At 39.3% G+C, this 26,704-nt stretch overlaps 2 protein-coding genes across 2 annotated transcripts in view; one reads left to right on the top strand and one right to left on the bottom strand.

The window, feature by feature from the left end:
* The window catches only part of LOC115020328 (AT-rich interactive domain-containing protein 5B), a 72,415-nt gene extending 70,075 nt beyond the window's left edge, over nucleotides 1-2,340 (bottom strand). Inside the window, 2 exon segments of the mRNA XM_029450287.1 lie at nucleotides 1,670-1,924; nucleotides 2,254-2,340. Of these exon segments, the coding sequence (XP_029306147.1) occupies nucleotides 1,670-1,924; nucleotides 2,254-2,274 (276 nt within the window). The 5' untranslated portion in view covers nucleotides 2,275-2,340.
* Nucleotides 2,341-14,002: 11,662 nt separating this feature from the next.
* LOC115020201 (transmembrane protein 26-like) lies at nucleotides 14,003-26,699 on the top strand. Its single transcript, XM_029450151.1, has 6 exons — nucleotides 14,003-14,325; nucleotides 15,170-15,266; nucleotides 15,518-15,607; nucleotides 20,966-21,162; nucleotides 21,424-21,500; nucleotides 25,262-26,699. Exons 1-6 carry the CDS (start codon nucleotides 14,135-14,137, stop codon nucleotides 25,552-25,554), a joined length of 945 nt encoding a protein of 314 aa, XP_029306011.1. The 5' UTR covers nucleotides 14,003-14,134; the 3' UTR covers nucleotides 25,555-26,699.
* Nucleotides 26,700-26,704: the final 5 nt, after the last annotated feature.

The raw sequence follows: 26,704 nt of genomic DNA, 5'->3' as shown, positions 1-26,704 counted from the left end.
GACTTGAAGTTGTCAGGGCAATTTCCACTGTGTAATATACAGTAAGTAGTCCGATTTGCTGAGAGCAGGAGGTTTGACAAGCCCTTTAATTGAGGTCAGCCTGCAGGCACCTACTTTGCACTTAAACATATCATCCTCAAATTATATTATTCCATAGTCTAGTTTATTCTATAAACAAACTGCAACTTCAAAGCAAGTGCATCTGTCGCTGGTGCTTGCAGGATTGTGTGCTGTGATGCAAGTTGCTGCATAATTCATGCAAAGGAAATAGTTTTTATTCCTCTTGTACTCTGTTATCACGAACACAAACTACAGTCGATGCATTTCCTCTTGAATTATTCCGTTTCCCTTGTTTCTTTGAGATTTGCTTCGGCACTGTAGCCATTCAGGTAATTAATATAATACTGGAATGTAAGCACTTTGCAATGCAAAAAAAAAAAGTATTTGAGTAAGGGGCGGAGCTGACATGTCGTTGCGCAAGTGTGGCCTCAAGATCGGCGATGCATGCACTCAAAGTAATTACAAAATAATTGCAGCGTGTTAAAGGCTAAAGCGAGAGGGCTTCAAGAGATGATACCCGTTCATAGAAGAATTCTGCTACAAAGATGATAGCTTGTCTGAGCGGCAGCCCATAAATAGCCACCTTTCTCATGAAAGGGAAATGTGATAGCCACTCTATTACTCAAGAGGAAAGAATGTAAGTAAACCATCAGCGGAAGAGTCGAGTACAAACACGGCTTTGTCCTTCCCTATAAACAATATAACAGCAGCAGAGAATCATTTCCATCCAGCCGCAAGTGATCAAAAGCAGAGAGTAGTCATTAAAGTGCTGTTGTCGCTGCTTGACGAATATCAGGCAGGAAAACAACACGTTTGTTTTACAGCTCGGTGAGAAAAAACTCAATATCAGAGTAATGCCATTCAGTGTAACGGTGTAACCGGATCACAAGCGCCACATATGGCCACAGTCAATCATAACTATTGCTTCTCTGTGCCAACAACAGCGTAATGTAACACAGAGGCGTTTTAAGTGCTGCCTCAAATGTGAGCTGACAATATCACATTGTTTGATGATGGAAATGTCCATATGGAAAATTATGCAAAGCGTGGAGAGTAGTTAAAACGTGTCAGCGCTGGCTGTGCTCTGCCTCTTTCAACATCAGGCGGCATTACAAAATATCTAATAACTATCGTACCGAGCGATCTGAGTCAGTTTGACCCCATGCATTCATTACTGTTTCGCAATTTCAGCCCATACGTCAGTATTTGACACGATTTACCAAAGAATTAAATGACAGTGCCTAGGTGCAGGATTCTTGCGGATTTTGCCCCTTTATAACACAATTAACCACATATAGCGCAGCGGCAGCCTTATTGAGCGCAGCTGGATAAGTGCACATTCAGCAGTTAACACCACAATAGACAAATAGGCTAAAGTAAAACTGGAGAACAGATACCGCGATAGGTAAATCATTTAACTGACCGGGTACATCAATGTCAGTGTTGATGCATGAGTGTATGCATGTCTGCCACCGGAGACTAAACATACACAGCCAACTCTTAATGCAGTAAAGATGCTGGTTAATAAAAATGCTCGCGAAACACAGAGAATAAACACGATGAAACAGCAATCATTCATAATTATTCATCAGGCGATTAATATTCCTACCTCTCCATGGGTGACTGTCCGTCCCTGGGGAGTATCCTCGGGTAGAAAATAAAGTTTGGAGCTTGATAAAAGTTGCTTGCTTGTTCTTTCTTCCCAGAGCAGCTGAAGCTCCGCTATGCAAATAGGATCCTCCGGTTTACATCTGACGAAGAAAAAGTCTCCGAGAGACAGAATCCTCGGTTTACCGTCCCGGTGAAATTTAAAGGCTTTATAGAATATATATGGTCCATGTAAACCGCAAGACGAGCCCACCCACTGTAGAGGAAAAGCACAAATGGAGAAATTAATGAATGGCTTATCAACTATTTTGGTAAACAAATCCTAGCTAAGTGGATACAAACATTTCAAACATCCCTGCGTTATTACGCACGGTTGGCAAATATCACATCAGGATATCTCCGTTTTCTGCACATAATTAGTATAATGTAACTATTTTTAGATGTTCAACATATGACACAGATGTGGTCATACTAAATGCAATGTGACAAAGTTTTGTGGATTAGGCACGTGAGTACAGTTTACAGTAGGTGGCGATTAGCGCAATGCGAAAATAAAATAAATAGACGGTTGATAACAAACGTTACCTTCAGTGAGTTCGGCTCCATCTCGACGTTATGAATTGATTAAACTCAACACGCTCTCCAAACTTGCTGGCTTGAATGGATCGCCGAAGGTCCTGCAAGGGACATACGTCTGTAGAGTTTTAAACATCGTCTATTAGTCTATAAAGAGTCGTGGAAAAAATATGTTTTGTGGTAGATGCATGGTATTAAACATTGTGTAAGTCTGCGTATTTATTTAGAGAAGTAAATCTATGCTAGTGATTTTATGGCGCATTTCTATTAAGCCCCATAACGTTTTTAGACAAAATATTAACATATAATCATAAATATATCACGATTTTTCAACCATCTGTAGATAACAGTTGTTTTTAAAAATAAAAACTACCATTTCCAGAAAATTATCTGCCTACAGGAGCTTAATTTGTTCTAATATTCTGCGGTTATGGGCTTTTCTAAGACCTTTCGTCTTCCAGGACTTCTGTAAAAGACGTTCACTATGAAAGCACATTTATCACAGTAATGACACTGAGGCGCTTGCTGTGGATGCCTTCAAGAAACAATGTTACATGAAAGTTAATAGGGCTATCAAATGATTCCTCAAAAGGCAATGTGGGACCCGTGAGGTGCCGGCTTTGCTTTGAGCGGAACTTGCTATGCTTTATGGCTCAGACGCACAGGTTGGCGTTAATGCTTAAAAATAATGGCCTTTATATATTTTTTGAGGCGAGCATGAAAAGACAAAATTGGCCGAGTTAGAAAGCGGGGCGTCACGAGACAGAATTCACTAGGCGGTCCATTATGCAGACATAAATCATCTTAAAACGCTGCGCTGACCTTGTGAAGACAGCGGGATATATTTGACAGGTGTTAACACATTTGCACAATCAAAGCTTATTATATAATTATGTTGATTAATAATCATTAACATAAACACCGAGGGATTACAGAGGTATTCGGGGACCACTATAAAACTATGAATTATTAATTATAGCTATGACATGTATGCGAAGTTACACAAACTTCTCGATTTCTATTTACATGTGTGGACTCATTGTCCTTTCAGTCTCTCAATGTGTCAGCTGTATTTTATCGGTTTGTCTGGAATTATTAATGTGTTGAAAAGTACCGGCTCAGTCCACAGGGTGGTGCTGTTTCTCCACCATCATCCAGCCTTTGGCCTGCATTTATCCACCACTCAGATCACAGAGCATGCAACAGCGACATAGTCCTACTTCTGACACCAGCTATTTCAAGTACACTATTACGCAATGCGTTTTTTTTGTTTGTTTTTTTTTACAGAAATGACGGTCAGAGCATACAAGCGCATTGATTCACATCCAGTAAAGTGTTTTCCTGTCTACCAAACGCACATGTTTTCTTCTGGTTCTGCTGCTGTTATGAATGGCTGCCTGGTAGTTATATTAAAAGACATACAGTGGCATGCACGCCCCTAGATAATGACTTCTACTTATAATATTAATAGCGTTTAATACATCTTTATAATATAATATAGGACATTTAAAAACAACATCATAATTTCAGTCCTGTCAATTGCACCAGTAGAGTTTCTCCGCCCTCCCCTTCAAAGAAGCAGCAGAGCATGATGTATTAAGACTAAAATAGCTGAGACAATGTTCTGTGACACTCGGATATTTTAAGTAGTGCATCAGTTTGGAGTAAAAGGCGGATTACACAGAGGCTCATTGTCTTACATGCGGCTGCTGCAGTGCTGGGATCCTGCAGTGAATCTCATATAAACTGCAGCTCTTAGTGTTATCTTTCCTGATTTCTCTCCCAGCCATTTCTGTGGCTGAATCAATGAGGTTGCATTGTTAATGGCAGCCACTATAATGAAGTCCCCGGTTAATCAATGGCACCACTAGGGCTCTTATCTGGCAATTGCAAGTGTTTGCTTGTCAACAGCCGGAGACCAGCAGCAACAGCAATGTTGTGATGCAGATATTGATGCGAGTTAGTGTTAATGGAGCTTCATGTTGAGAATTTCTTGTTGAAAGTGAGAGGTATTGGACAAATGGGATGATATTATGTTAAAATGTTAGGAACATCTTAAAACTGAGCGGTAGCAGGCACTGCATAACACACGTTTAGAATAGAAATCTGAATTCACTCATCTGCTTCTCTTTATCTCAACATGTCTTTGTGATTAGATACATTTGATAAAAGGAAATCAATAAGGTACATTTACACGGTGTAACCTTGTGAGTGAACTTGAAACAAACTTGAAACATGAAAATAATTAATGAATGAAAAGTACAAGGCTTCCAAACATTAATCTCCAGACAAATAAGTAGCTTGAGGAACACACTGTAAGACATATTGAACAGTTTACCATTAATTTCAAGCAAACTTGTAAAAGCTCAAATCCCCTTAAGTAAATCTGAAAGTAACCCTCTTTAAGTCCAGGCTGGTATGTGGGTTGGGAATCTTTTTTTCCTTCTTCAGACTCGGTTTACATTCGCAAGCTGCTTCTTTTTTTTTTTCACTTTTGCAATCACTGCTCACAAGTTTGTTTATTGGGGCATGATGCTGAGTGGCTGAGTGAAAGAAGATCCCTCACTGTGGGGATATTCTTTTCTGCGTTTCCAAAGCTGTGATATAAAACGTTTCTTACTGCGGCTAATGTGTCGACTGCGACTGACAAAGAAGCCTCAACATCTTTAACAAATGAACCACTAAAAAGGCTTTATTATAGGTGATATCGAGGAACAACTGGGTAAATATGTGTGAGGCAGATACATGCACATTTGTTTTCTGTAACAGGAACATATAATGAGTGGATAAGTGGTAAAAATCGGCACAGGTGTTCCACATTTTACAAAATGAGACAGCCTCAGCAGGGAGCCACAAATGAGTTTGTAAAGTCAACTCAAAATAGAGAGCTGGGGTTACAGTTTCAACCAGAGCAAAGCGATACGAAAGTCATTAAAATAGCACATCTCAACATGATTCTTACCATATGTCGACATGTCTTCTTGATGAACATGAATGTTAGTTATGGCTTAAAACTAATTTGACTATTTGACCACAACAGAGCTCCAGGTCAACCCGCAGAGAGCTGCAGAGATAACTTTAAATCAACCCTTTGATGGTCCACTGCAACCCAGAGAAATAAACAAAGGAGAATGATTTGCGTTTATTAGTAATGTTTGTAATAAAAACTGATCTGAGTGAAGTGCTCAATATCTACAACTGTCATTGTGCTATATATCAATATAGGGGTCGCTTGTAGTGACAAACCCACAGAGAATTATCACCTGACTGCAGCTTCCCACAACTCTACAGAGCTTTTAGCTTCTTTTAGCTAATTGTTTTGGTTTTATGCTAACAAATAGCACCAAACAGCAGACCAGTGGAGCATTTCCAGTAGCAGCTCGAGCCAGGAATGTCCTTTATAAGTAGGAGGAGAGCAAAACGGAGCTAAAAAGAGAGTGAATACTGGACTGAGGTTGACCACAGGTCGGCCACAAACATGACTCCAAATGAATTATGACGTTGATCCGAATCTGCTGGATGTGAAAATAGGCGACGTATTGCGAACAAGTGATAATATGAACGTTAGTGTAAATTCCAGCTGGTTTCCAAGGCCCTGAAGTGGCCATATAATCAGTTATTGTAGTTCAATAAGGGTTTGTTAAATAATGATCACCAGTGTACCACTCTGGATTTATCCATTTATCACTTAATACATCTTAAGAATAACATATATTATATAATGTATGTATTAATTGATAATAATAATTAATTAATATAACATATATGCAAAATAATAATGCTGTATCGGTTGAGTTTTTATATGTTTATCATCAGAAAACTTCATTTTCTATAGTAATATTATATTTTGTACCATTTATGGACATTTGTACCAATTGCTAGAGCTTTTTCTTTGTATAATGACAAAGCATTGAACTGTTTGTGGGAATTCATTTACCCAATTGTGTTCAGCTTCTACAGTACTTTTAGCAATAACACACTTTAACTTGTTTTTCAATCTTTTAAAAACAAACTGGGCCAAATCTCTCTCCCTCATTCATTTCTCTCCCTCATTGTGATATTAAGATCCACATTTGTAATGGCACTGCCAGGCATTATTTAAATCTACAGATGACAAAAGCAAGAAAGCTTCTTAGAAATTAGGGCAGCACGCTCTCGGTCTCCTACTCATTCCACATGCACAATTGCATTACCCAGTGGATATTCATCTATCATCAATGGAAAGCCCTGGGACATTAAACATCCATCAAGTAAATGTGTCCTTAGGAACATGTTTCAATAGTAACTTTACACCTGAGTCTTTGTGCCGCTGTACTCACGACAATGGCCCCCGTCTGCAACATGACTTTAGGAAAAGGTAACAGGAGATGCGAGAGCTAATTTTAGCCTCGTCGACTCATTATAATGTGGTGTTACATTTCTCGCCATTTAATCACAAGCCAGTCCACCTACAGTGGACATGCACATGCACACAGAAAACCCCCAATTAGTTTAGTGAAAGCATCTCTTTTAGGACTTAAGTTGGATATTTTCATCTGGAGGCTATTGGAGATGATTTCTGTGTGTATGAGCAGGTGTCAGACGATGCACTGTTGGCTGAATATTAACTGACTTAGCTCATAAATATCTGTGATGCAGTGATACTTTCAGAACATCAAAGGACTAACTGCATGCAGTGAACTGTGTGGATTAGTACTCTTCACAGCAGAACAGAAATGTATCTATTTCTTATCTAATATCATGCTTTGTTTTTCTCAGCTTGCACACTTCTCCATTTTTTTATGCATAATTTATGCTTTCTGCAATCCATCTATTCAATTACAATATTCGACGTTAGGTCCGTCATTTCCAACAAACCAATTATTTTATCCGTTCATGCATTCATGGCTGTGGCCATTGATCATATCTAATGTCATATATGTATATGTATGTTCGGCTTAGTAATTCATAAGGCAAAGTCTAAATGATTGCCATGACAATGAACTAATTGCCTGCAAAAAAAACAAAAACACAATTTCACATTCATGGGCCTCTATTTACAGCTGAGTTGTTTGATAATGTCAAGTGAGTCATTTTATTAAGCGCCACACAAATGTAATCATGTGGCAGGGCAACGTGAATTCGAGTGTATACAAGTGTTAACATCACTATGGGTTTTAGGCTATTACCACCGCAGCACATGTAAATTTGCCTCATTGATGGAGAGTGCTCAGCTGAATCAGAAATGTGCAAACCACAAACAAAATAGGCTGCTTCATTCCCCTGCCATCTGCATACACATCAGGACACACACACACACACGCACACACACACACGCACACACACACACGCACTTTGTATCTCCCCATCTGAAACTGGGATTAGAACCATGAATAATGTATTTATGTAAATGTCTGATGGGTATAACTATAAAAGATGAGAGTGATTGAAAAGGCATTTTGTTGAATTGAGTTACTGCCTGTGAGTTATGGATGTTTTCAGTGCGGCAAACACGACTGAATCCCAAAAAGAAAATGCCGTATTTTTGAAGCGAAGAGGTCACAGTGTCACCTTTACATCTGAGGAATACATTAATACAGAACATGATCTCAGCATTCACATCAGTCAGATTATTACACCCAGTGGTCAAACTATCAGTGACTATAAAGGCGCTGAGGACAGTGACCTCAGCGTTTACCATCTGCGTAATGCATCACAAACCGTCTTTTCTGTCAAACACTGAATCGTCATAAAACGGCTATAAATGTCAGCAGACATCTCTGATCAGATTACTCAGTGGTGCGTGTCACCCTCCCGTCTGGGCTGAGAGTACTGCATTATGTATATGTCAGATAACCGTGTGTGTGTGTGTGTGTGTGGGTAATTACAATACAGTCGTTTTACACTGGTAGTTTTTAAGATTTGTCATAATGTATTATATGTGAATAACCGTTTCAGATGTCATGTGTACAATACGGGTGTAATCTGTGTAATCCCTGTGATAAATCTGCAAATCAGGACACTCAGCCCATTCAAGATCGGAGACAATGGATACATTTTGAAATGTGACTGACAATTGCTGCATTGTTCCATTACAGCAGCGCAGGAGAGGAAACACAATATTTTGAGCTCAGAGCCTGAGCACACACACAATAAAGAGAAGAAAATAAAACTCTCATCATTAATAATTTATCTCATTTTATAAGGCAATTTAGCAGTCACTTGAAGTTGCTATGGTGACAGGGGGGTATTTTGAGACAACTTATGACCTATGCAAAACCCACTCACTGTAAACTTCACTCAAGCTAAATGAGATTGCTGTCTGTGCTGCGTGTGATACATGGCAGAGAACTTAATCCCCACGCTATGCTTGGCCTTTTTCTGCACAGGACAAATTAAGGTTCTTAATATCAATGTAAAACATCTGTGGGCTGTTTACTGTACGGCGAATATGAGCCAAGTAGCAACCGGGGGCCAGCACTGCACTGCATAATAGTCTTTTGTTTTGATTGCTAATGCAGAATTCATAACAGTTGTCAGGTTAAGGTCAGAGAAAAATCCAGCGAGTGAAAGGAAAATTAATACTCATGATATGGCTTGAATGTAACTCAATATGTTTCACACTAAATCCCCTTCAATATCACTTTATTTTTCGGCTTACGTCAAAGATTCCACATTGGAAAAGCTTTGAAGACTCGCTCGGTTCTGAGGCGAATCATATTTGTCCAATAACTACTTGGCTTGTTGCAGCTGTCGGGGCTGAGACAGAATGAGTCATGTGTTACCCATTTAAGTCCAATTTCTCCCATGCAAATGCCTGACATGTGTGACTCTGCAGGGCCCCGAGTTGAAACAGTATTTTTGAAACGAGAAGAGAGAATCGAGGCCAGAGCTGTGTGACCATTTAGCCACCTGCTTCACCCGTGACCTGTGCTGTTTAAAGAAAGTTTATATTTGGGGAAACAATTCACTCGTGTTGTTTCTGACATGGCTTTAAAGCAGGCGCAGCTGCCATGAAATTAGACGAATAAACAAAAGGAGGAATGGATTCTGTGGTTTCTCCTTAAAAGGAGCTCTCTTTTGGAAAATATGAGTTATATCCACTGAGCTGTGCTAACTGTGTGAAAACATTTCTCATCCCTAAAAATAGATTGACACACAACAAGAAGCTGCTATTTTAATAACACCACTTCCCCCCCCCCCCCCCCCCCCCCCCCTCCCCTCTTGTACTTAATGTGCTGAGCCTTTTGTTGATTAGCATAAATTCCAGGTTGACTAATAAAAGGTGGACTCCAGGAAATGTTCTGCTCTGTTCCACCTGGAAATTTTGGTGTTGAGTGCCACCTGTTGGGACACAACAGCAATGACATGGAGCTGGTGACAGCTGGATTACACAGATTGCAGAGAGTAATTTACTGTGTGACATTATAACCATGTTATTCATTAACCTTCTTGAGAGGTGTAGCTGTTGGCGAACTACTGATAAAAGCTGCACTGTGGTTCAAATGCAGGCGGTGGTGGGAAGCAACAGCTACATCTGTTTACAAGTGTGTGCTACTTTGTGTACTACACTACATTTCACAGGAGCTTAGTGTACTTTTTACTCCATTGTATTTATTTGAGAACTTCAGTTACTTTGCTGATTCAGATAAATTATACAAAATATAAAAAACAAATAAAAGTATTCAGTTTTATCGTAGGTTAAGACTTTATTGATCCTCGGGGGTAAATTCACGAGCTACCCAGCAGCATATAAAGAATTAAAATTAGCTCCACCTTTACCGACTTTAAAGTGATTTACACAATAATGCATCAATAACGTTAATACAATAATACACATTAGTCTAAAATGGGCCTTAATGAGTATGTTTACTGCTGGAAAGTATATGTTGATGATAATACTTTTAGTTAAACGTAAGAGGGCAGGCTGCATCTGAAATGCCTCTGATGCCTTCAATATTCTGCTGATACCAAGTGTTATTTTAATATTCCTATCTTAATGCTTTAAACCTCAGTGTTTCTACTTGAATGTTCCTCTTATCAGGGTGAAGAAATCCCTTTAAACAGCTGTTCTGGCATACAACACTTAAACTGTCAGCTGAAACCTCAACAAATTAAATTCTCGGAGGGTTAGCAGATTTGTAAGGCAGGACGAGTCAACCAGACATCTATTCATTATTGAAGAGGAAACGCAAGGCCATCTGAGCCTTTACAACAAGAGCAAGTTATAAAAATATATACTTTAAGATGACAACAATGTAACAAAGTACGTTCCTAAGTGTACCTTGAACACTTGAAGTTGAGAAGTGAAAGTGAGCACACAACATATGACACATGTTGGGAAGTCTTATCTTATACTGGTTCAGTATTGATGCCAATACAGATCTGAAGATTTTTTTTTAAAGTACAATCTTAAAGAGATCGTAGGTGTATGAAAGCCTTAAAAATGAAAACATGTTGCGCAACACTTCTTCTCTGCACCACGCTTTATTAACCAAACATTTCTGGAAAAGTGCCATTTGGTTCACATCATGCTGATGCTGGAGAACAGAATGTACTCTTGTCGCAGCCTCTCGGCATCCTCCATGCTCTCTGATGCTGGGTTCATGTATTCATCAAGACGTGCTGTGAAGAAGTGAGGATGAGCTACTCACAGGGACCCTATATACTATATTCAAACCCCAATAAGCTCCCAAAACGCTAGCTGAACGCTAGCTGTACTGTAGAAACACGTTTAATAAGTTACTCCGTCGTCAGGGATAATCTTATCATAGGGTAGGAATAGGGTATCCACTCGTTATCAATACATCGGCTGTAGGGTTCACCGTCAGCCGACGTAGCCTATATCTAACGTACCTCTAACGTAGTCACGTAGGTATTTACGTAGGTAAGTATTCATGTACTGTATTTACGTACTATATTTACGTAGGTAAGTATTTACATACTATATTTACGTAGGTAAGTATTCACGTACTATATTTACGTACTATATTTACGTAGGTAAGTATTCATGTACTGTATTTACGTACTATATTTACGTAGGTTAGTATTCACCTACGTATTCCGTATTCACGTATGTCTAACGTAATGTAACGTAGCGTCTGCATATCTTATGAAGCACACGTCGGGTACGTCCGGTAATTTTGAACATTATCAAAACATCAGCGTTCAACAACGCACCCCAGCGTAACACAGTGAGCTCTTAACGAATACTACTTGTACCTTACCTTATATCAACGTACACCAGCGTGTTGCAGATATTTTGTATACGCCATATTTTTGTATATCTTATGCATTCGTCTGATACATTTTGTATAAGTAAGTGATGCGCTATCAACAGGTTAGACATGCGTATCTGTATATGTTCACTTTTCCGATCCGATGAAAAGTTGGACGTATTTGGACTCTGACAAATGTTCATATACGTCAGCGTACGTTTCTGCCATACGGATATGTGTGACAGAGCCTTTAGGAAACTACCTGAGGTGGTTTCAACTTCAATAACCTCAGACAGCACCCCGATGAAGGCAAGAAAAAACATTTGGTGAATAAAGCGTAATGTACTGCAAAAGTGTTGTGTGAAATGTATGGATTGTGTCTCAAGGTTGGAAATTATGGTGTGCAGTATGATTGCCAACACAACCAACCAAAACCACGGAAAAGTTGAATTATGTGTCCCTAATTTAGAGCAGCGTGATCTTTTTTTGTTTCACTGAAGTAGATTTGATTGTATTCTCACCTTCTTTAGTGCCTTAATTATATTTTACTTCTCAGTTCCCTTGCAGGTAATTATAACCAGCAAATATTACAAACATTTGATTCATTGCTCCGCTGTGGTCTATTTTATTCTGTTCTGCGTTACAAAGATTATTTTTTCGTGCTGACACAGCAAACGGCGCAGCTCTACATGAGCTTTGTAGCGCTGCTGATTGAAGCAGCAGCATAGAGGGAATCACTGTTCTATGATCAGTGACCAGAGCCCCTCAGCCATTGCTGTCAGTATCATCTCCACACAGCCAAGAGCTGAGTGTTGAACAGCACCCTCACACAGACTCCCTGGCTAACACCAGGCCTGGGGTATGACGTAGGATGGCTTCTCTGTCCCAGTCAACAGAAGAGTGGTTGTTTCCCTTTATGACTGACTGATTCTCACTCTCTGATGGAGAAAGTTGCTGTTGTCAGGAGGGAACACTCCATTAAAATGGGTTTGATTTTTGTTTCAGTGCTACTTTTTTTTTCTATTTGAGACTTCAAAATCACTGAGAAACCAGGAAACAGGATAATCACCAGGGACATGTTTTCACAAATACACCAGTGGTTTCTTAAAAAAACGTCAACCCGCAATGTTTTTTGACTCAGGATGTAACAGAACTTCTTTTTTTTTCCTCCACATGCAGCTGGATACTCTCTCCTCTACTTGTTTCACTGAAATTCACATTGGGATTTCACGTAATGCAAACCAAGATGATGATAGACGTTTTGGAACAAAGACAGGAAAAGTCTGTCTCCTTTCCAAGGTCATTGGCCTTTCTACTGTTTCCTCCCTCCTGCACTGGCTGGCCAGATTGATTTGAATAGAAATCTACTTAGCATGCAGCCAAGTAGGGCAAAATGACTCGAGAGAGAGACTCTATGTGCGTGTGTGTGTGTGTGTGTGTGTGTGTGTGTGTGTGTGTGTGTGTGTGTGTGTGTGTGTGTGTGTGTGTGTGTGTCTTTCCCTGCATGGGGATATAATAAGATATGTGATTCGACTACATGATTGTGGCTTAATGTTAGAGCAATCCTACTGACTGCTGAGAAATAACTGAATTGTGTACATAATTTTTATTAGAACTTATTGTTGTTCAATTAAAAATATATATTTGTTGTAAGTCTGTATTTGTGTTCTGTTCTGTGAAATGTTAACACTTTTGCAAGTTTGGTTTGGTTTTACAACGAGAGTTATATGAACATAATGCAGTGCTGGTGTGTAACTAAGAACAAATACTCAAGTACATTTTTGCTATACTTACTATACCTCTATATCGTACTTTTCTACATTTCTTTCACAGATGTACTGTAGCTCCCGGTATTTACTAGTTGCTGTTCAGATTATGATTGTAAACTGCATATACATGTACTGTTTAACAGTGCATCTTATTTCATATTTAGAATAAGAGGTATATAAAATAGTTCAAATGAGCTGCACCATGACGAGCAACAACATCAAAATGCATAACATCAGTAATACTAATCCAATAATATCGTATAAAAATGAAAATGCTTCAGTACTTTAAGTAACTCAGGACTTTTACACACAATTACATATTTGTACCCTGTAGTTTTGAGTCTCATCATAAATACATCTTCCATTACTGCTTTCACGTGATGTCACTGAATTAAATCAGCACTACAGTGGAAATGGAAAAGCAGCCTATTAGTCATTCTTCTACAATCTGCAACTTGAGGCACATTTGACTCCCAGCAGCAGAGGAGGTGCGTTTCTTTCCTCTCTCGTTATTCCTGGTGATTAAATGAACAGATGATGAGATGCTGCCCTCTCCTGTACATTCATAGAGTTTTTGGCGAACCCCTTGATGTCAACCATAAATCATTTATTACTTCTGAAGGAGCTCACTGAAACAGCTCTTTGTCATGTATACCAGCAGCCTATTGAGTCCTGCAGCGCCGTCCCTCTCCACGATCTGATCCCCTGTCAGATCCCCTGTCAGATCCCCTGTCAGGTACAACTGGACGGGCCTTTCTTTGTAGGCGGAGCTACAAACTTTGGGGACTTAGTTTGAAAAACTACATCCAACATTTGCTCCCTCTCACTGTTGCAGCTGCAACCGACCAGCTCTCTAGGATCTTAACTTTCAGGAATAACGGGGAAATCTGCGGTGCATAATACAGACCTGCAACCAGCAGCACTATGTGCCTGTTCAAGTTCATATGTGCGATTACTACTCGGACGTTATTTGTCCTCGTCTCTCTGACCGGCGTCTGGAGGGTGACGTGGGTGAAGAAAGATCTATATTTCTGGTTCCTCATTTTCCTCTGTCTGCCGCTTGTTGTGGAAATGATAACAACGCTTAAGAGCCGAAACGGAAAAGATTACAAATGGTAAGATGAGGTGCATGCATGCAAGTGTTTGTAAACTATTATGTTATGCTTGAGGGTTCAATTTAACTTGAATGTTAGATGTTTGTTGTGTAAAACTAAATCTCAACAACCTGGTTTGTATATAGTTTCTAGATTTACAGTATTATGCATGAATAAATTAAGCTTTTGTTATTTCCCCCGTTTTTATCCCTCCCCCCTCCGCCCTATATACCCTGCATCCTGCTTGTCGCCCAGCTGCTATTGTTTAACGGGTCCTGGGACAGTGAGGATGGGGTACCACCCCTTAACAGCCTTCCTCCATGTCTAAACTTAATCTGTAAACAATAGTCTGTAATTCACTGTAGACATTGTGTGTGTTGAATCTTTAATGACAGCACATGTTTTAATTTAACATACAATAAAATACATGTATATCAGATTTAACTTTTCTATTAAGAGAAGCATCCATCCAATCATGTTCTTCTCCATGCTCAGAGAGGTCCAAAACATGTGCTTTGTTATCCCGTTTAATTATTAAGCATTACAAGAAGCAGTGATTTGTGCAGGTGTATCGTGACATATTAAACTTAAAGCATAAGTCTGTATAGGGCTGCAACTAATGATTATTGACAATATCAATTCAAACTTAAACATACTACAATCACTTTACCGTACATTTAGTTAATAATCTAATATTTGTATAGCATCACTGATGCACATCTTTCTTTTTGTGAAAAACAAACTATCTTAAATCAGGTCATTCCGAACCATAAGGTCCCCCTGCAATAATTATGTAAAAATAGATAGTTTTTCTCTATGCGTCTTTATGATGTTGGCTGATAGAGGTCTGTTGGTTGTCTTGCAGGTTTTCTCCTGCTATCTTTCTGTTTCTCATCAGTATCATTCCCTCCATCTGGATCCTAGAGCTCCACCACCAGCAGTTCAAAGCCAGCGAGCCTGAGGTACTCCAGGCCATAAGCAAAAATACTTAGTGCGTTTAAAACAACAGTGCCTATGCTTTCCAACATGTGATGTAATGGCAGATGTTAGTGGGTGGGAGGGTTGTAAAACTCTAGCTTTTTGCACACATAGCTATCATTGATTGATTGATTGATTCCATCAAATGCTGCATTTGCTCATAAGGTTAGAGTGAAAAATTCAGGCAGTCTGTGAGATTCAGTTTGTAAAAACCCTCTTTCAAATATGTTTTCAGTGCAAAAATCTCAACTCTTGGGAGAATGTGCGTAAAATGATCACTCTGAATGAGACCCAGGGAAACTTCACGTACCAGAACTACCTGAAGGTAAGAATGATGGACTCAAAGATTCATTTAACTTCACTTGCCCCTTTTACTACAACATACTCTCTTTCACAGCCTTTCATAAAAGAGGGTATTATATATTTAATCACAGCTCTTTTCTTCACTGTAAGGCTGCCATGAAATTAGACTCCAATTTTTACTACTGCAAACAAGTGTTAATTAGTGAGCTTTACATGTGCTGGGAGGCTGCATTTGTTTTACCTACAGAGCCAGGCTAGTGGTTTCCCCGCTGCTTACAGTCTTTATACGAAGCCAAATCAACTGCTTGCTGGCTCATACTGATGATATTGAAGACAGATAACATGGAAAGCGTTCAAATCTTCTTTAAAATGTTGCTCATGGTTCAGTTGTTTCATGTCATAACTAATCTAATCAGCTGATAAAGAGCGGTGCGCTTGAACGTCACTCATGATGACACTTTGTCATGTCTGCAGACTCCAATGATTCAAACAAATACTAGTTTTCTACAAATCAAATCAAATCAAATGTATTTGTATAGCCCAATATCACAAATTATTCATTTGTCTCAGTGTGCTTTACAGACTGTACAGGTTACGACACCCTCTGTCCTTAGACCCTCGCATCGCACAAGGAAAAACTTCCTAAAAGAAACCCCATAATTAAAGGGGAAAAATGGAAGAAACCTCAGGGAGAGCAACTGAGGAGGGATCCCTCTCCCAGGACAGACAGACGTGCAATAGATGTCATGTGTACAGGATAAACAACATAGTACAAATACAACATTTGGCAGAAATGATGTTGTGTTGAAAAAAAAGAGAAAGTTTGGATGAATCCAGGAAAATGTCCAGCAGGACCAGGTCAGCAGGCGCTGTCACAATTCATGATCCTGACGTAAACTTTATCAGTGGCAACCTGCCACATGAGAGACAGACACTCCGGGGATGATACCCCGGATGGTGAGTTAGTAACATACATTTACATAAATGCATACAGATAGAGAGGGAGAAGAAGAGAGGGAGGAGAGAGGAAGAGAAGGAAGAGAGCAGGGAGGTGTCCCCCGGCAGTCTAAGCCTATAGCAGCATAACTAGGGGCTGATCCAGGGCAAACCTGAGCCAGCCCTAACTATAAGCTTTATCAAAAAGGAAAGTCTTTAGCCTACTCTTAAATGTGGAGAGGGTGTCTGCCTCCCGAACACAAACTGGAAGCTGGTTCCACTGGAGAGGAGCTTGATAGCTGAAGGCTCTGGCTCCCATTGTACTCTTAGAGACTCTAGGAACCACAAGTAACCCTGCAGTCTGGGAGCGCAATGCTCTAGTTGGTTTATAAAGTACTATGAGATCTTTAATATATGCTGGAGTCTGACCATTAATTGATTTGTAAGTCAGGAGAAGGATTTTGAATTCTATTCTGTATTTTACCGGGAGCCAGTGCAGAGCAGTTAATACAGGAGTAATGTGATCCCGTTTCCTTGTTCTAGTCAATACACGTGCCGCTGCATTTTGGATCAACTGAAGAGTCTTAAGCGACTTTTTGGGACAACCTGATAACAATGAGTTGCAGTAATCCATCCTTGAAGTAACAAATGCATGGACTAGTTTTTCTGCATCATTTTGAGACAGGATGTGTCTTATTTTTGCAATGTTACGTAGATGAAAGAAGGCAGTCCTTGAGATTTGTTTCATGTGGGAGTTAAACGACAGATCTTGATCAAAGATGACGCCAAGATTCCTTACAGTGGTGCTGGAGGCCAAGTTAATGCCATCCAGAGCTTCTATGTCATTAGAAAATGCGTTTCGGAGGCGTTTAGGGCCAAGTATAATAACTTCAGTTGTGTCTGTGTTTAACATCAAGAAGTTACTAGACATCCAAGTTTTTATGTCCTTAAGGCATGCTTGAAGTTTAGCCAATTGATTGGTTTCATCTGGTTTAATTGATAGATATAATTGGGTATCATCCGCATAACAATGAAAGTGTATAGAGTGGTTCCTTATAATATTGCCCAAAGGAAGCATATATAAGGTGAATAGAATCGGTCCAAGTACAGAACCCTGCGGAACTCCAAGACTGACTTTGGCTGTCATGGAGGATTTATCGTTAACAAGTACAAATTGAGATCGCTCAGATAAATAGGACTTGAACCAGCTTAGTGCGGTTCCTTTTATGCCAACACAATCTTCCAGTCTCTGAAGTAGAATGTCATGATCAACAGTGTCGAAAGCAGCACTGAGGTCTAACAAGACAAGAACAGAGACGAGTCCTTTGTCTGAAGCCAATAGAAGGTCATTGGTAACTTTCACCAGTGCCGTCTCTGTGCTATGATGAACTCTAAATCCAGATTGAAAAACCTCAAATAAACTATTATTATGTAAAAAGTCACACAACTGTTTTGCGACTGCTTTCTCAAGGATTTTAGCGAGAAAGGGAAGGTTAGATATCGGCCTATAGTTGGCTAAAATCTCTGGATCAAGACTAGGCTTTTTAAGAAGTGGTTTTATTACAGCTACTTTAAAGGATTTTGGTACGTAGCCAGATAATAGAGACAGGTTGATCATATTTAATAACGAGGTGTTAATTAAGGGTAAAACTTCTTTAAACAGTTTAGTTGTAATCGGGTCTAAAAGACAGGTTGATGCTTAGACGATGAGATTGTTGAAGTTAGTTGGTTAAGGTTGATTGGAGTAAAACAGTCTAGATATATTTCAGGAGTTACAGATGTTTGTAAAATTCCAACAGTTGAAGTTAAGTCATTACCAATTGAGGTCAGGAGGAGATTAATTTTGTCTCTAATAATTATAATTGTATCGTTAAAGAAGCTCATGAAGTCGTCACTACTGAGAGATATAGGAACAGAAGGCTCTGTAGAGCTGTGGCTCTCTGTCAGCCTGGCTACAGTGCTGAAAAGAAACCTGGGGTTGTTCTTATTTTCTTCTATTAAGGAAGAGTAATAAGCTGCTCTGGCATTACGGAGAGCCTTCTTATACGTTTTAAGATGATCTAACCAGACTAAACGAGATTCTTCCAATTTAGTGGAACGCCATTTACTTTCAAGATTTCTCGACTTTTGTTTTAGTTTGCGGATTTGTAAATTAAGCCATGGAGCTTTCTTTTTCTGTTTTATGATCTTCTTCTTTAGAAGAGCGACAGAGTCGAGTGTTATTCGCAGTGAGGCTGCAGCGCTATCAACAAGATAATTAATTTGGGAGGGACTAAAGTTAGCATTGGAGTCCTCCGTTATATTGATATTGAGTTCTGGTATTGAATTAAGTGCTGATGGAATCACTTCCTTAAATTTAGTCACAGCACTTTCAGATAAACATCGAGCGTAGGATATTTTGCCTACTGGCTTGTAGTCCAGTAACAGGACTTCAAAAGTTATTAAAAAATGGTCTGATAAAAGAGGATTATGTGGACACACTAATAAACTTTCAATTTCAACACCATATCCCAGAACAAGGTCCAGAGTGTGGTTTAAACAGTGAGTTGGTTCATGTACATTTTGACTGAACCCAATTGAATCTAACATTGAGATAAATGCATTATTAAGGCTGTCACTATCAACATCCACATGAATATTAAAGTCACCTACAATAATTACTTTATCTGTTTTAAGGACTAAATTTGATAAAAATTCTGAGAATTCAGATAGAAATTCAGAGTACGGACCAGGAGGCGGTACACAGTAACAAATAAAACTGGCTTTATTGTTTTCCATGTTGGGTTTGAGAGCGTAAGAACAAGGCTTTCAAAAGAGTTATAGTTTAGTTTAGGCTTAGGATTGATCAAGAGGTTTGAGTCAAATATGGCCGCAACTCCACCTCCTCGGCCAGTACCTCGAGGAATGTGAGTATTAATATGACGAGGAGGAGTGGATTCATTTAGACTGACATATTCTTCATGTCTCAGCCAGCTTTCAGTGAGACAAAATAAATCAATCTTATTATCTGATATTAAATCATTTACCAATCCAGCTTTCGTTGATAAAGATCTGATGTTTAAGAGCCCACATTTAATTTTTCGATTTAGTTGCACTTTTGCAGCGGTGGTGTTTATTTTAATTAGGTTTTCATGTATAACTCCTCTTCTGTTAACCATAGACTTGATTAGTTTCAGTGGTCGTGGGGCAGACACAGTCACTATGGGGATTTGAGTGGGTGACTGCCCGGAAAGAAGCACAGAGAAGTGTGTAAGACTGCAACTCTGTCTCCTGGTCTCAACTCTGGGTTGTCATGGATTAGGTCCACTAATTATATTATGTAGGCCAGGTTACCAGGCTTTAGAAATACCAAAACAGAATACCACCACTGGAGGAATGATGATGGATGATCTGCCCTAAAAGCAGCATGTAGAATAAAAGAGGTCCAAATATTGCTCCTTGAGGGACTCCACAGGTCAGGCAAACCCAATGGATGTCACAGGAAGAGCAGTCTTTTTGTTTTGCTCCAGATGAAGAGAGAGACAGAACTGAGAGGGAACTTAAGAACGCAGAATATAGAGCAGCATAGTGAGCAAGGGTAAAGCTATTTTTAAAAGTTGTTAATATGAGAGGGAAGAGACGTTCTGCCATTATTCACAAACAAAACAGCCTGAAAACCTGCGTGGTAAATAACATTAAGAGGGAAGCATTTAAAATGGCTTCTATAAACAACAGCTAGACCACCACCACACCCGTGTAGCCCAGGAGAATTAGAAAGCTAATATTTGTCAGGGCACAATTCCAAAACCTGGCTGCATGCCTCAGCTCTTTACTGTACTTCAGTTAGATGAACAAAGTCCTCATTCTGCAACATAATGGAGTCAGAGGATAGTTATATTCTATATTTTACATGCACACACACACACACACACACACACACACACACACACACACACACACACACACATACACACACACACACACACACACACACACACAAACGCATTGTTGACAATAAGTTAATTACAGAATGTCTCCAGCCGTTTCCTTGAAGCTATTTACTGACTGACTGGATTAGGACTCAACATTTATCAGACCATATATTATAGTCACAAACAGTCATTCACATCACTTAACCCTCACACATACTACTGGTTTTCCAGATGTTCACACTTGTTACTTTAATTATTTAGCACATCTTTAATTTGGTTCAATTTCCTCTGATTTAATTCAGCGTAGCTTGGTTTAATTTGTACATTTGGTTTGATTTGTGTAATAAAGATTTCTTTGTTTAAATGTTCATATGGTGCGTCTCCCTGTTGTTATGGTTACTAGTGCTAACAAAGACAAACAATCTCTCCCCACTTTACCTATAACAGTGATATTAAATGTAATGTAAGAAAAACCCTTAAATTAATGACAAAATAAGTTTTAATCTTTCTTTCTTTTTCTGAATTTTAACCAGATGTTATCGACTGTCTGTTCCAACGACTGGATCCTGGCTCTTCATCAGATCCTGCTCATCCTCCTCATCGTTGGGAAGTGGCTCCTCCCGCTGGGAGGCGGAGTCACGCGGGACGAGCTCTCGCAGCTTCTCTTAATATTTGTTGGCACTGCGGCTGACATCCTCGAATTCACTAGTGAGACGCTGTCAGACATCAAGTGGGTGGCTGATCATGTTGCTTGTTGGTTATGAATATGCTTGATAATTGAATATCTGTCTACTGAGGTTTTAATGCATACGAGTATGTCCACATGTATTTATAAACAATACACGGACAAGTGCAGAACTCACACTTTTAAGGTGAAGTTGCGTAATCTGTGTCCTCAAATCCCAACATTAATGCATTCACTGAAATAAGCAGCTTTTAATGCATTTATTGAAACTCACAGGACTGACTTTGCCCATTGTTTCTTTCCCAGAGAGAAAAGTTGCCTGGTCTACATCATCTTAGGTGTATGGACTTGGAGCATGTTGCAGTTCCCACTTCATCTGGCTGGTCAGTGTGTGTTTGGGTGTTAAACCAATAACTTTGGTGCTTATATAGCAGTTACAGCTGTGTCTTTTTGTACATGACCTCTTTCCAGTCAAACACAATCAAAACAATGTGTTTCGTCAGCAGGGTCCAGGACAGTGCTCTAAGTAAATCATGAAAAGTTATTTGGCTGAAAACGTCTTCATCTCCAGCTTTGTTGAATTGTTAACCCAAAAGTCTGTTTTCACTTCCCGAGCCATGGTAATGTCAGACTTACCACAAAGTAAATCCCTAACAGGAAGGGTGTTCTTAAGGAGCATGAATAAATGTTGACAGTGTTTAGGAGGAAATCCAGTCACACATGTGACCCAAGTCTCCAGTTCTCAACTTCACTAATAAGAGGAAGCCATTATCAGGCAAGACCCAACTTGCGAATGTCAACACGCCTGCTTAGGTCTGAAGGAACAAAGAATAGCGTTTCATAAAAACAAGAAAGAACATTATAACACGATTAGAAACAGCGCAAATGTGTTCTCGGAAAAGACACCCCCCACTAATTATCTAAATTATTCAGAACCCAATATTAAAAAATGTACAAATAGATGTTGAGATTCTTAACAGTGATACTTTCATGTGTGGCTTTACCGTCTGAATGTCCCTGCGGGGACAATAATGGTGCATCTTATCTTATAGTGCATTAAGAGCACTTAGAGCTTGAAAGCACTGCGCTCTGTTGTGTTTACAAGAGAAGCTGCTTTTCTTTCCGTGTGTGTAGTTTGTGTTTGTGTCTACTCATGTGGGTGTGTCTTTTTTGTAAGTGTTAGACCAGTCATCTCCAGAATGTTTGAATGCCGTGTAAATACAGAAAGTGTTGACATACAGATGCAATATGGTCATCAGGGACAGAAAGATTAATAAAATATTGTGCTCAAGTACTGTTACTTTAAAGACGTTTTACTCAAGTAAAACTAGGAAGAACTTCCGTACAAATTTACTGGGGGTGTTGGTGATATATTATATATTATATATACATTTATTTGCAGGGGACAGGTGTAACTTTAACAGACTCAGGGTAACTTTTGCAACAGTTTGAGTGGAAAGTGTGCTGTGAACCCAGGAGAGAGGGAAGTTGGATGTAGACCTACGTGGTGTTGCTGTATTTGTGTTGATTGAAGAAGATTATCTAAACACAAGAGAAATTGTAGACCGCTTATTACCCACAGGCTAGAAAGACAGGAGAACGCAACCAACCAAGAAAGTAGGGTTACACTACTGTTAAATGAAAGAACATCTTTAGGCTACAAAATAAGTTGCATTGAATTACAACGTATACACGAGTGGAACAACATCCGCAACATGAGCCCTGATGTCCAAACCAACAACAACTTCCATTTCTATGGAAGGACACTTTTCAGCCTGTGTGTACAACTGATCATCAATTATAAATATAACCTACAACTGCTTTTCTCTGCTTCACTAGAATGAACCAGAAAAGAGGAAAAGACTCAGAACATTAAACCCATATGACTTACATTAAATAAAAATAGCTGTGGACACCACGGTGGGTGCAACAAGACTTATTAAGCTATTTAAATTAAATAACCTGACAATTTATAGAATTACCAGCAGAATAAAACATCAGACACAACACAGACACAGACTATTAGCATATTAGCATTAGCATGTCAGCTATCATTCAGCATGCACCTGCTCACGCGACATAGTGGGTGTGTTTGATTTGAGTCACTTCGCGTAATCGCCGGGCGGTGCGTTAAATCAGTGGTTAATTAGTAGATGCAACTTTTTTTTGTTTTTTGTTTTTTTACTAATGGTAACCATAACCTATAGGATGCGATTCTTAATTTGATTGCAGTGTTGTGCATTCTGTGTAGGTTACTGTTCACTAACTGATTTCGCCAGTGAACGCAAACTACAACATGTTTAAATAAACAGTATCAGCTGAGATCAGAGATCTGCAGAGATCTGCAGAGCTCTGCTCCCCTGCTGACACACCATCTTCTCTGCTGCACATTTATTTGTGTTCCACTCTCACACAGTTTATCACTTTGACTTGAGTGTTTTACTCTGTAACGCATGTAATGAATGAATGTAGCCTATCGAAGTAGGCCTACAATTTGTGGAATTAAATACAGAAAAACGTCAGGCCAGTGTTACTCATTGCACGGCTCGCCAAGCTTTAATTGGTGGCTCGCGTGGCAGTGGGCTAAATAAAGGGGTGATAGATATGATTATGGAGTCAATACAGATATTTCATAAAAACAAGCAGGGCTATTACATATAACCCATTAAACCACTGAAATTGTCTGCTCTATTAGCCTACAAATAATACAAATAATTGATAATAATAATTGATAAAAGATGTAAATATAGACAGAAACAAGATATTTAAACGTGTTCGGCCGACACGGACTCACTGCAGAGTTGCCAGTTTTGGCGGTCTATTAGCACTACATGGTGAATGTGCTCTTGGACGGGTAGATACGTGGTGGGCTAGTATAGAAATAAATAAACTTAAGCTCATTAAAAATGTTATCATGCTTATGAATATGGACATTTGCTAAAAAATCATTTATATCGCTAAATTTGAACATTTAAATTGGAGGATACTACGACCAACCTCGCACTTCATACGTTAGCTTGGCTCCGGTCGACTCGTTTCACCATTACATGCTAGTTCGCACGTGTTTCTACAGACGTACAATGGATCCATTTCTTATTGAAAAATAGTTGCACAGCAGGTGGACAGAAACAAAGCGTGACAAACGAGGAACATTAAGATTTGGCTTTGGAGCATCAAACCACAGAGGAGTCGAGCGGAAGCTGCTGGAGATGTGGTTTGTGGACAACAGCTGCTCCTGTTAAAAAAGAAAAGTACAAGCCACACAAGACGAGCAAAGGAAATGTCAAGACAAGTGGACAGAGGAGTTTGTATTTGTCCTCCACGAGTCGAACCCTTTGTGCTTAATGTGCAAACAGACCGGCTCTGGTTTCAAGAGAAGTCATTTGGAGCCGCATTTCCAAACGACGCATCCAAAAATCAACGAAATTGATTACGCACTTGTGAAACATTGCTTTTTGGCTTCAGCAGAAATATTGTTTGCAGAGTTTGACAACATCATCCCAGTATTAAACTAATCCTGCTTTTAATGAATGCATTGGTTGGCTGCATTGCATATTGTATGTTCTGGGTGGGATGACAGATTAATAAGCAGACTTTGACCTATCAATGTGGCTCTCACGTAAAACATAGTGAAGACCACTGGGCTACAGTAACGAGAGTAATTGGGTAGACCCTGGCACTACAGTATGTTTAATTTCCCCTTTTTATCTGAGCACTTTAAAGACTTCTCAGCCATGTTGGCTTAAAAGCTGAGGTTCAAAGTTCATTATTTGCCACAAGATCCATTTACTTTAATATCTTTCCATTGAATCCCACGATCAGAATATCTCCAAACATAAAACAAAGAAAGAAAAACCATTTGCATGGCTTGATACTACAATCAAAAGCTTTTCTCATGAATTGTGGAAATGAAAGTCACAGGAATTTCAAGGACTCCTTCTTGATACAATTTAATTAACTGTGATATTACAGACAAACACTGTCACATAGGGAGAAGCAGTGTATCAGATGTAATAGAGATCATATCTGAAGCTAAATTTCAACCCCTGTTTAGGTTTTTAAATTAAAACAACTAAAAGAAAACAAATGTATACACCAGATTGTTTCTCTCTGACCTCCTGTTTTTTTGTCTTATTTTGTAAAGTGGTGAACTCCAAGCCAGACAGTGAGGGTGAGCAGGGGGATCAGGAAGTGACCCTCCTAACTAAACGCAGCACGGACATGTGGAGCATCGTGGAGGCCTTGTTTATCCAAGACGGGCCTTTCCTGCTGGTCAGGCTCATCGTCATGACCTACTTTGACGTCTTCCACCAGATGCTGGTGTTCTTCGCCATCAAAAACTTCCTGGTGATCATACTGAACTTGTACAGGTTGGTTGTTATATGCCAGGACTACAGGAGTAGAGATGGCCGGGCCAGCGCTATCCCGTGTGTTTGATGACGAGTTCATCGCACAGGGGAAGAGGGGAGTCGGAGAAATGTTACACCCAAAGTTTTACAGTTAACAGTGGACTGATAAAAACTGCAATTGGAGCAGTAAAATGAAGGAAATGTTTGCTCTTTGTAAGAACAGAAGCTACGCACACTCAAGAGCACACTTACGCACATTTGAGTGCTGCCATGTTTGTGCAAAAATAATTGGTTATTGGTGCGTTTTCTTCAATTCTTCAGCTGTATAATATATTGTTTAAATTACAATCGTTTTTTTATCATTCATAATACTTTTACATAAAAGCATTATGGCCTTTTAAAACAAATAAACACTGTGAGTATTTTCACAGTGTGGTATCAGTGCTTGTACTTAAGTAAAGGGTCCAGCACTGCACATTACTAACACAATAAAATGAACAAATGTAGTCCCAAAGTCCCAACTGTGCCAGAACCGACAGTAACTGAAGCCAGGCTACTGTTTAGATAAGGATTGGACAGATTTCTCAGTGTGACTCTGGGCATTTTGTTGAGCAGAAGGGATCAAGGATAGCAGGAAGACAGATATTGTTGATGACATAAAGGCTGTGAAGTGTTGACTGAAGCTGAGATCGAGGGAGAGAAATTCCCCTTTCTTAACCCAGACAGGAAGATAGAACTGCCTGTGAAAACATCATATGGTAGCCACTATATCACCACTGGATAAGGAAGACCTTGCATTCTGATGATTTTTACAAACGTTAAGTGATCTTTGATAATTGCGGTTTCAAAACAGGAGAGACGTTCTATCACTTAACTATTCACGTAACTATTACTGTTACTGTTTGCCATTTTGCTAGAACCTGGAATACCTTTAAAAAAATAAAGGGACTGGAGACGCATGAAACTGCACTCAGGTAAACAACTCAAACACTTTAAAGCCATTCATTATTATCGCCTTTATAATGCCAAAGAATCTTTATTATGACTCCCTGGTTTATGTGAAGATGTTTAGATAACCTCAGCACAAACTGTGTATTTGAACTTTTTTTTTATCTTATCATCTTTTGTATTATTTATCCCCAAACTAGCATTATATCCAGAGCTATTCAAGTGTTATTTCTACCTTTTATATAATCATTATTACATGTTAATGTACTGTACGTTGGCCTGACACTGCC

This window comes from Cottoperca gobio, chromosome 15 (assembly GCF_900634415.1).
Source record: "Cottoperca gobio chromosome 15, fCotGob3.1, whole genome shotgun sequence".
Lineage (NCBI taxonomy): Eukaryota > Metazoa > Chordata > Actinopteri > Perciformes > Bovichtidae > Cottoperca > Cottoperca gobio.
This window is presented reverse-complemented; position numbering and strand designations above follow the sequence as displayed.

Coding starts and splice junctions, on each gene's coding strand:
- LOC115020201 (XM_029450151.1), top strand. CDS start 14,135: ATGTGCCTGTTCAAGTTCATATGTGCGATTACTACTCGGACGTTATTT. Junction 21,163..21,423: donor GAGACGCTGTCAGACATCAA/GTGGGTGGCTGA, acceptor TTTCTTTCCCAG/AGAGAAAAGTTGCCTGGTCT. Junction 21,501..25,261: donor GTTCCCACTTCATCTGGCTG/GTCAGTGTGTGT, acceptor TATTTTGTAAAG/TGGTGAACTCCAAGCCAGAC.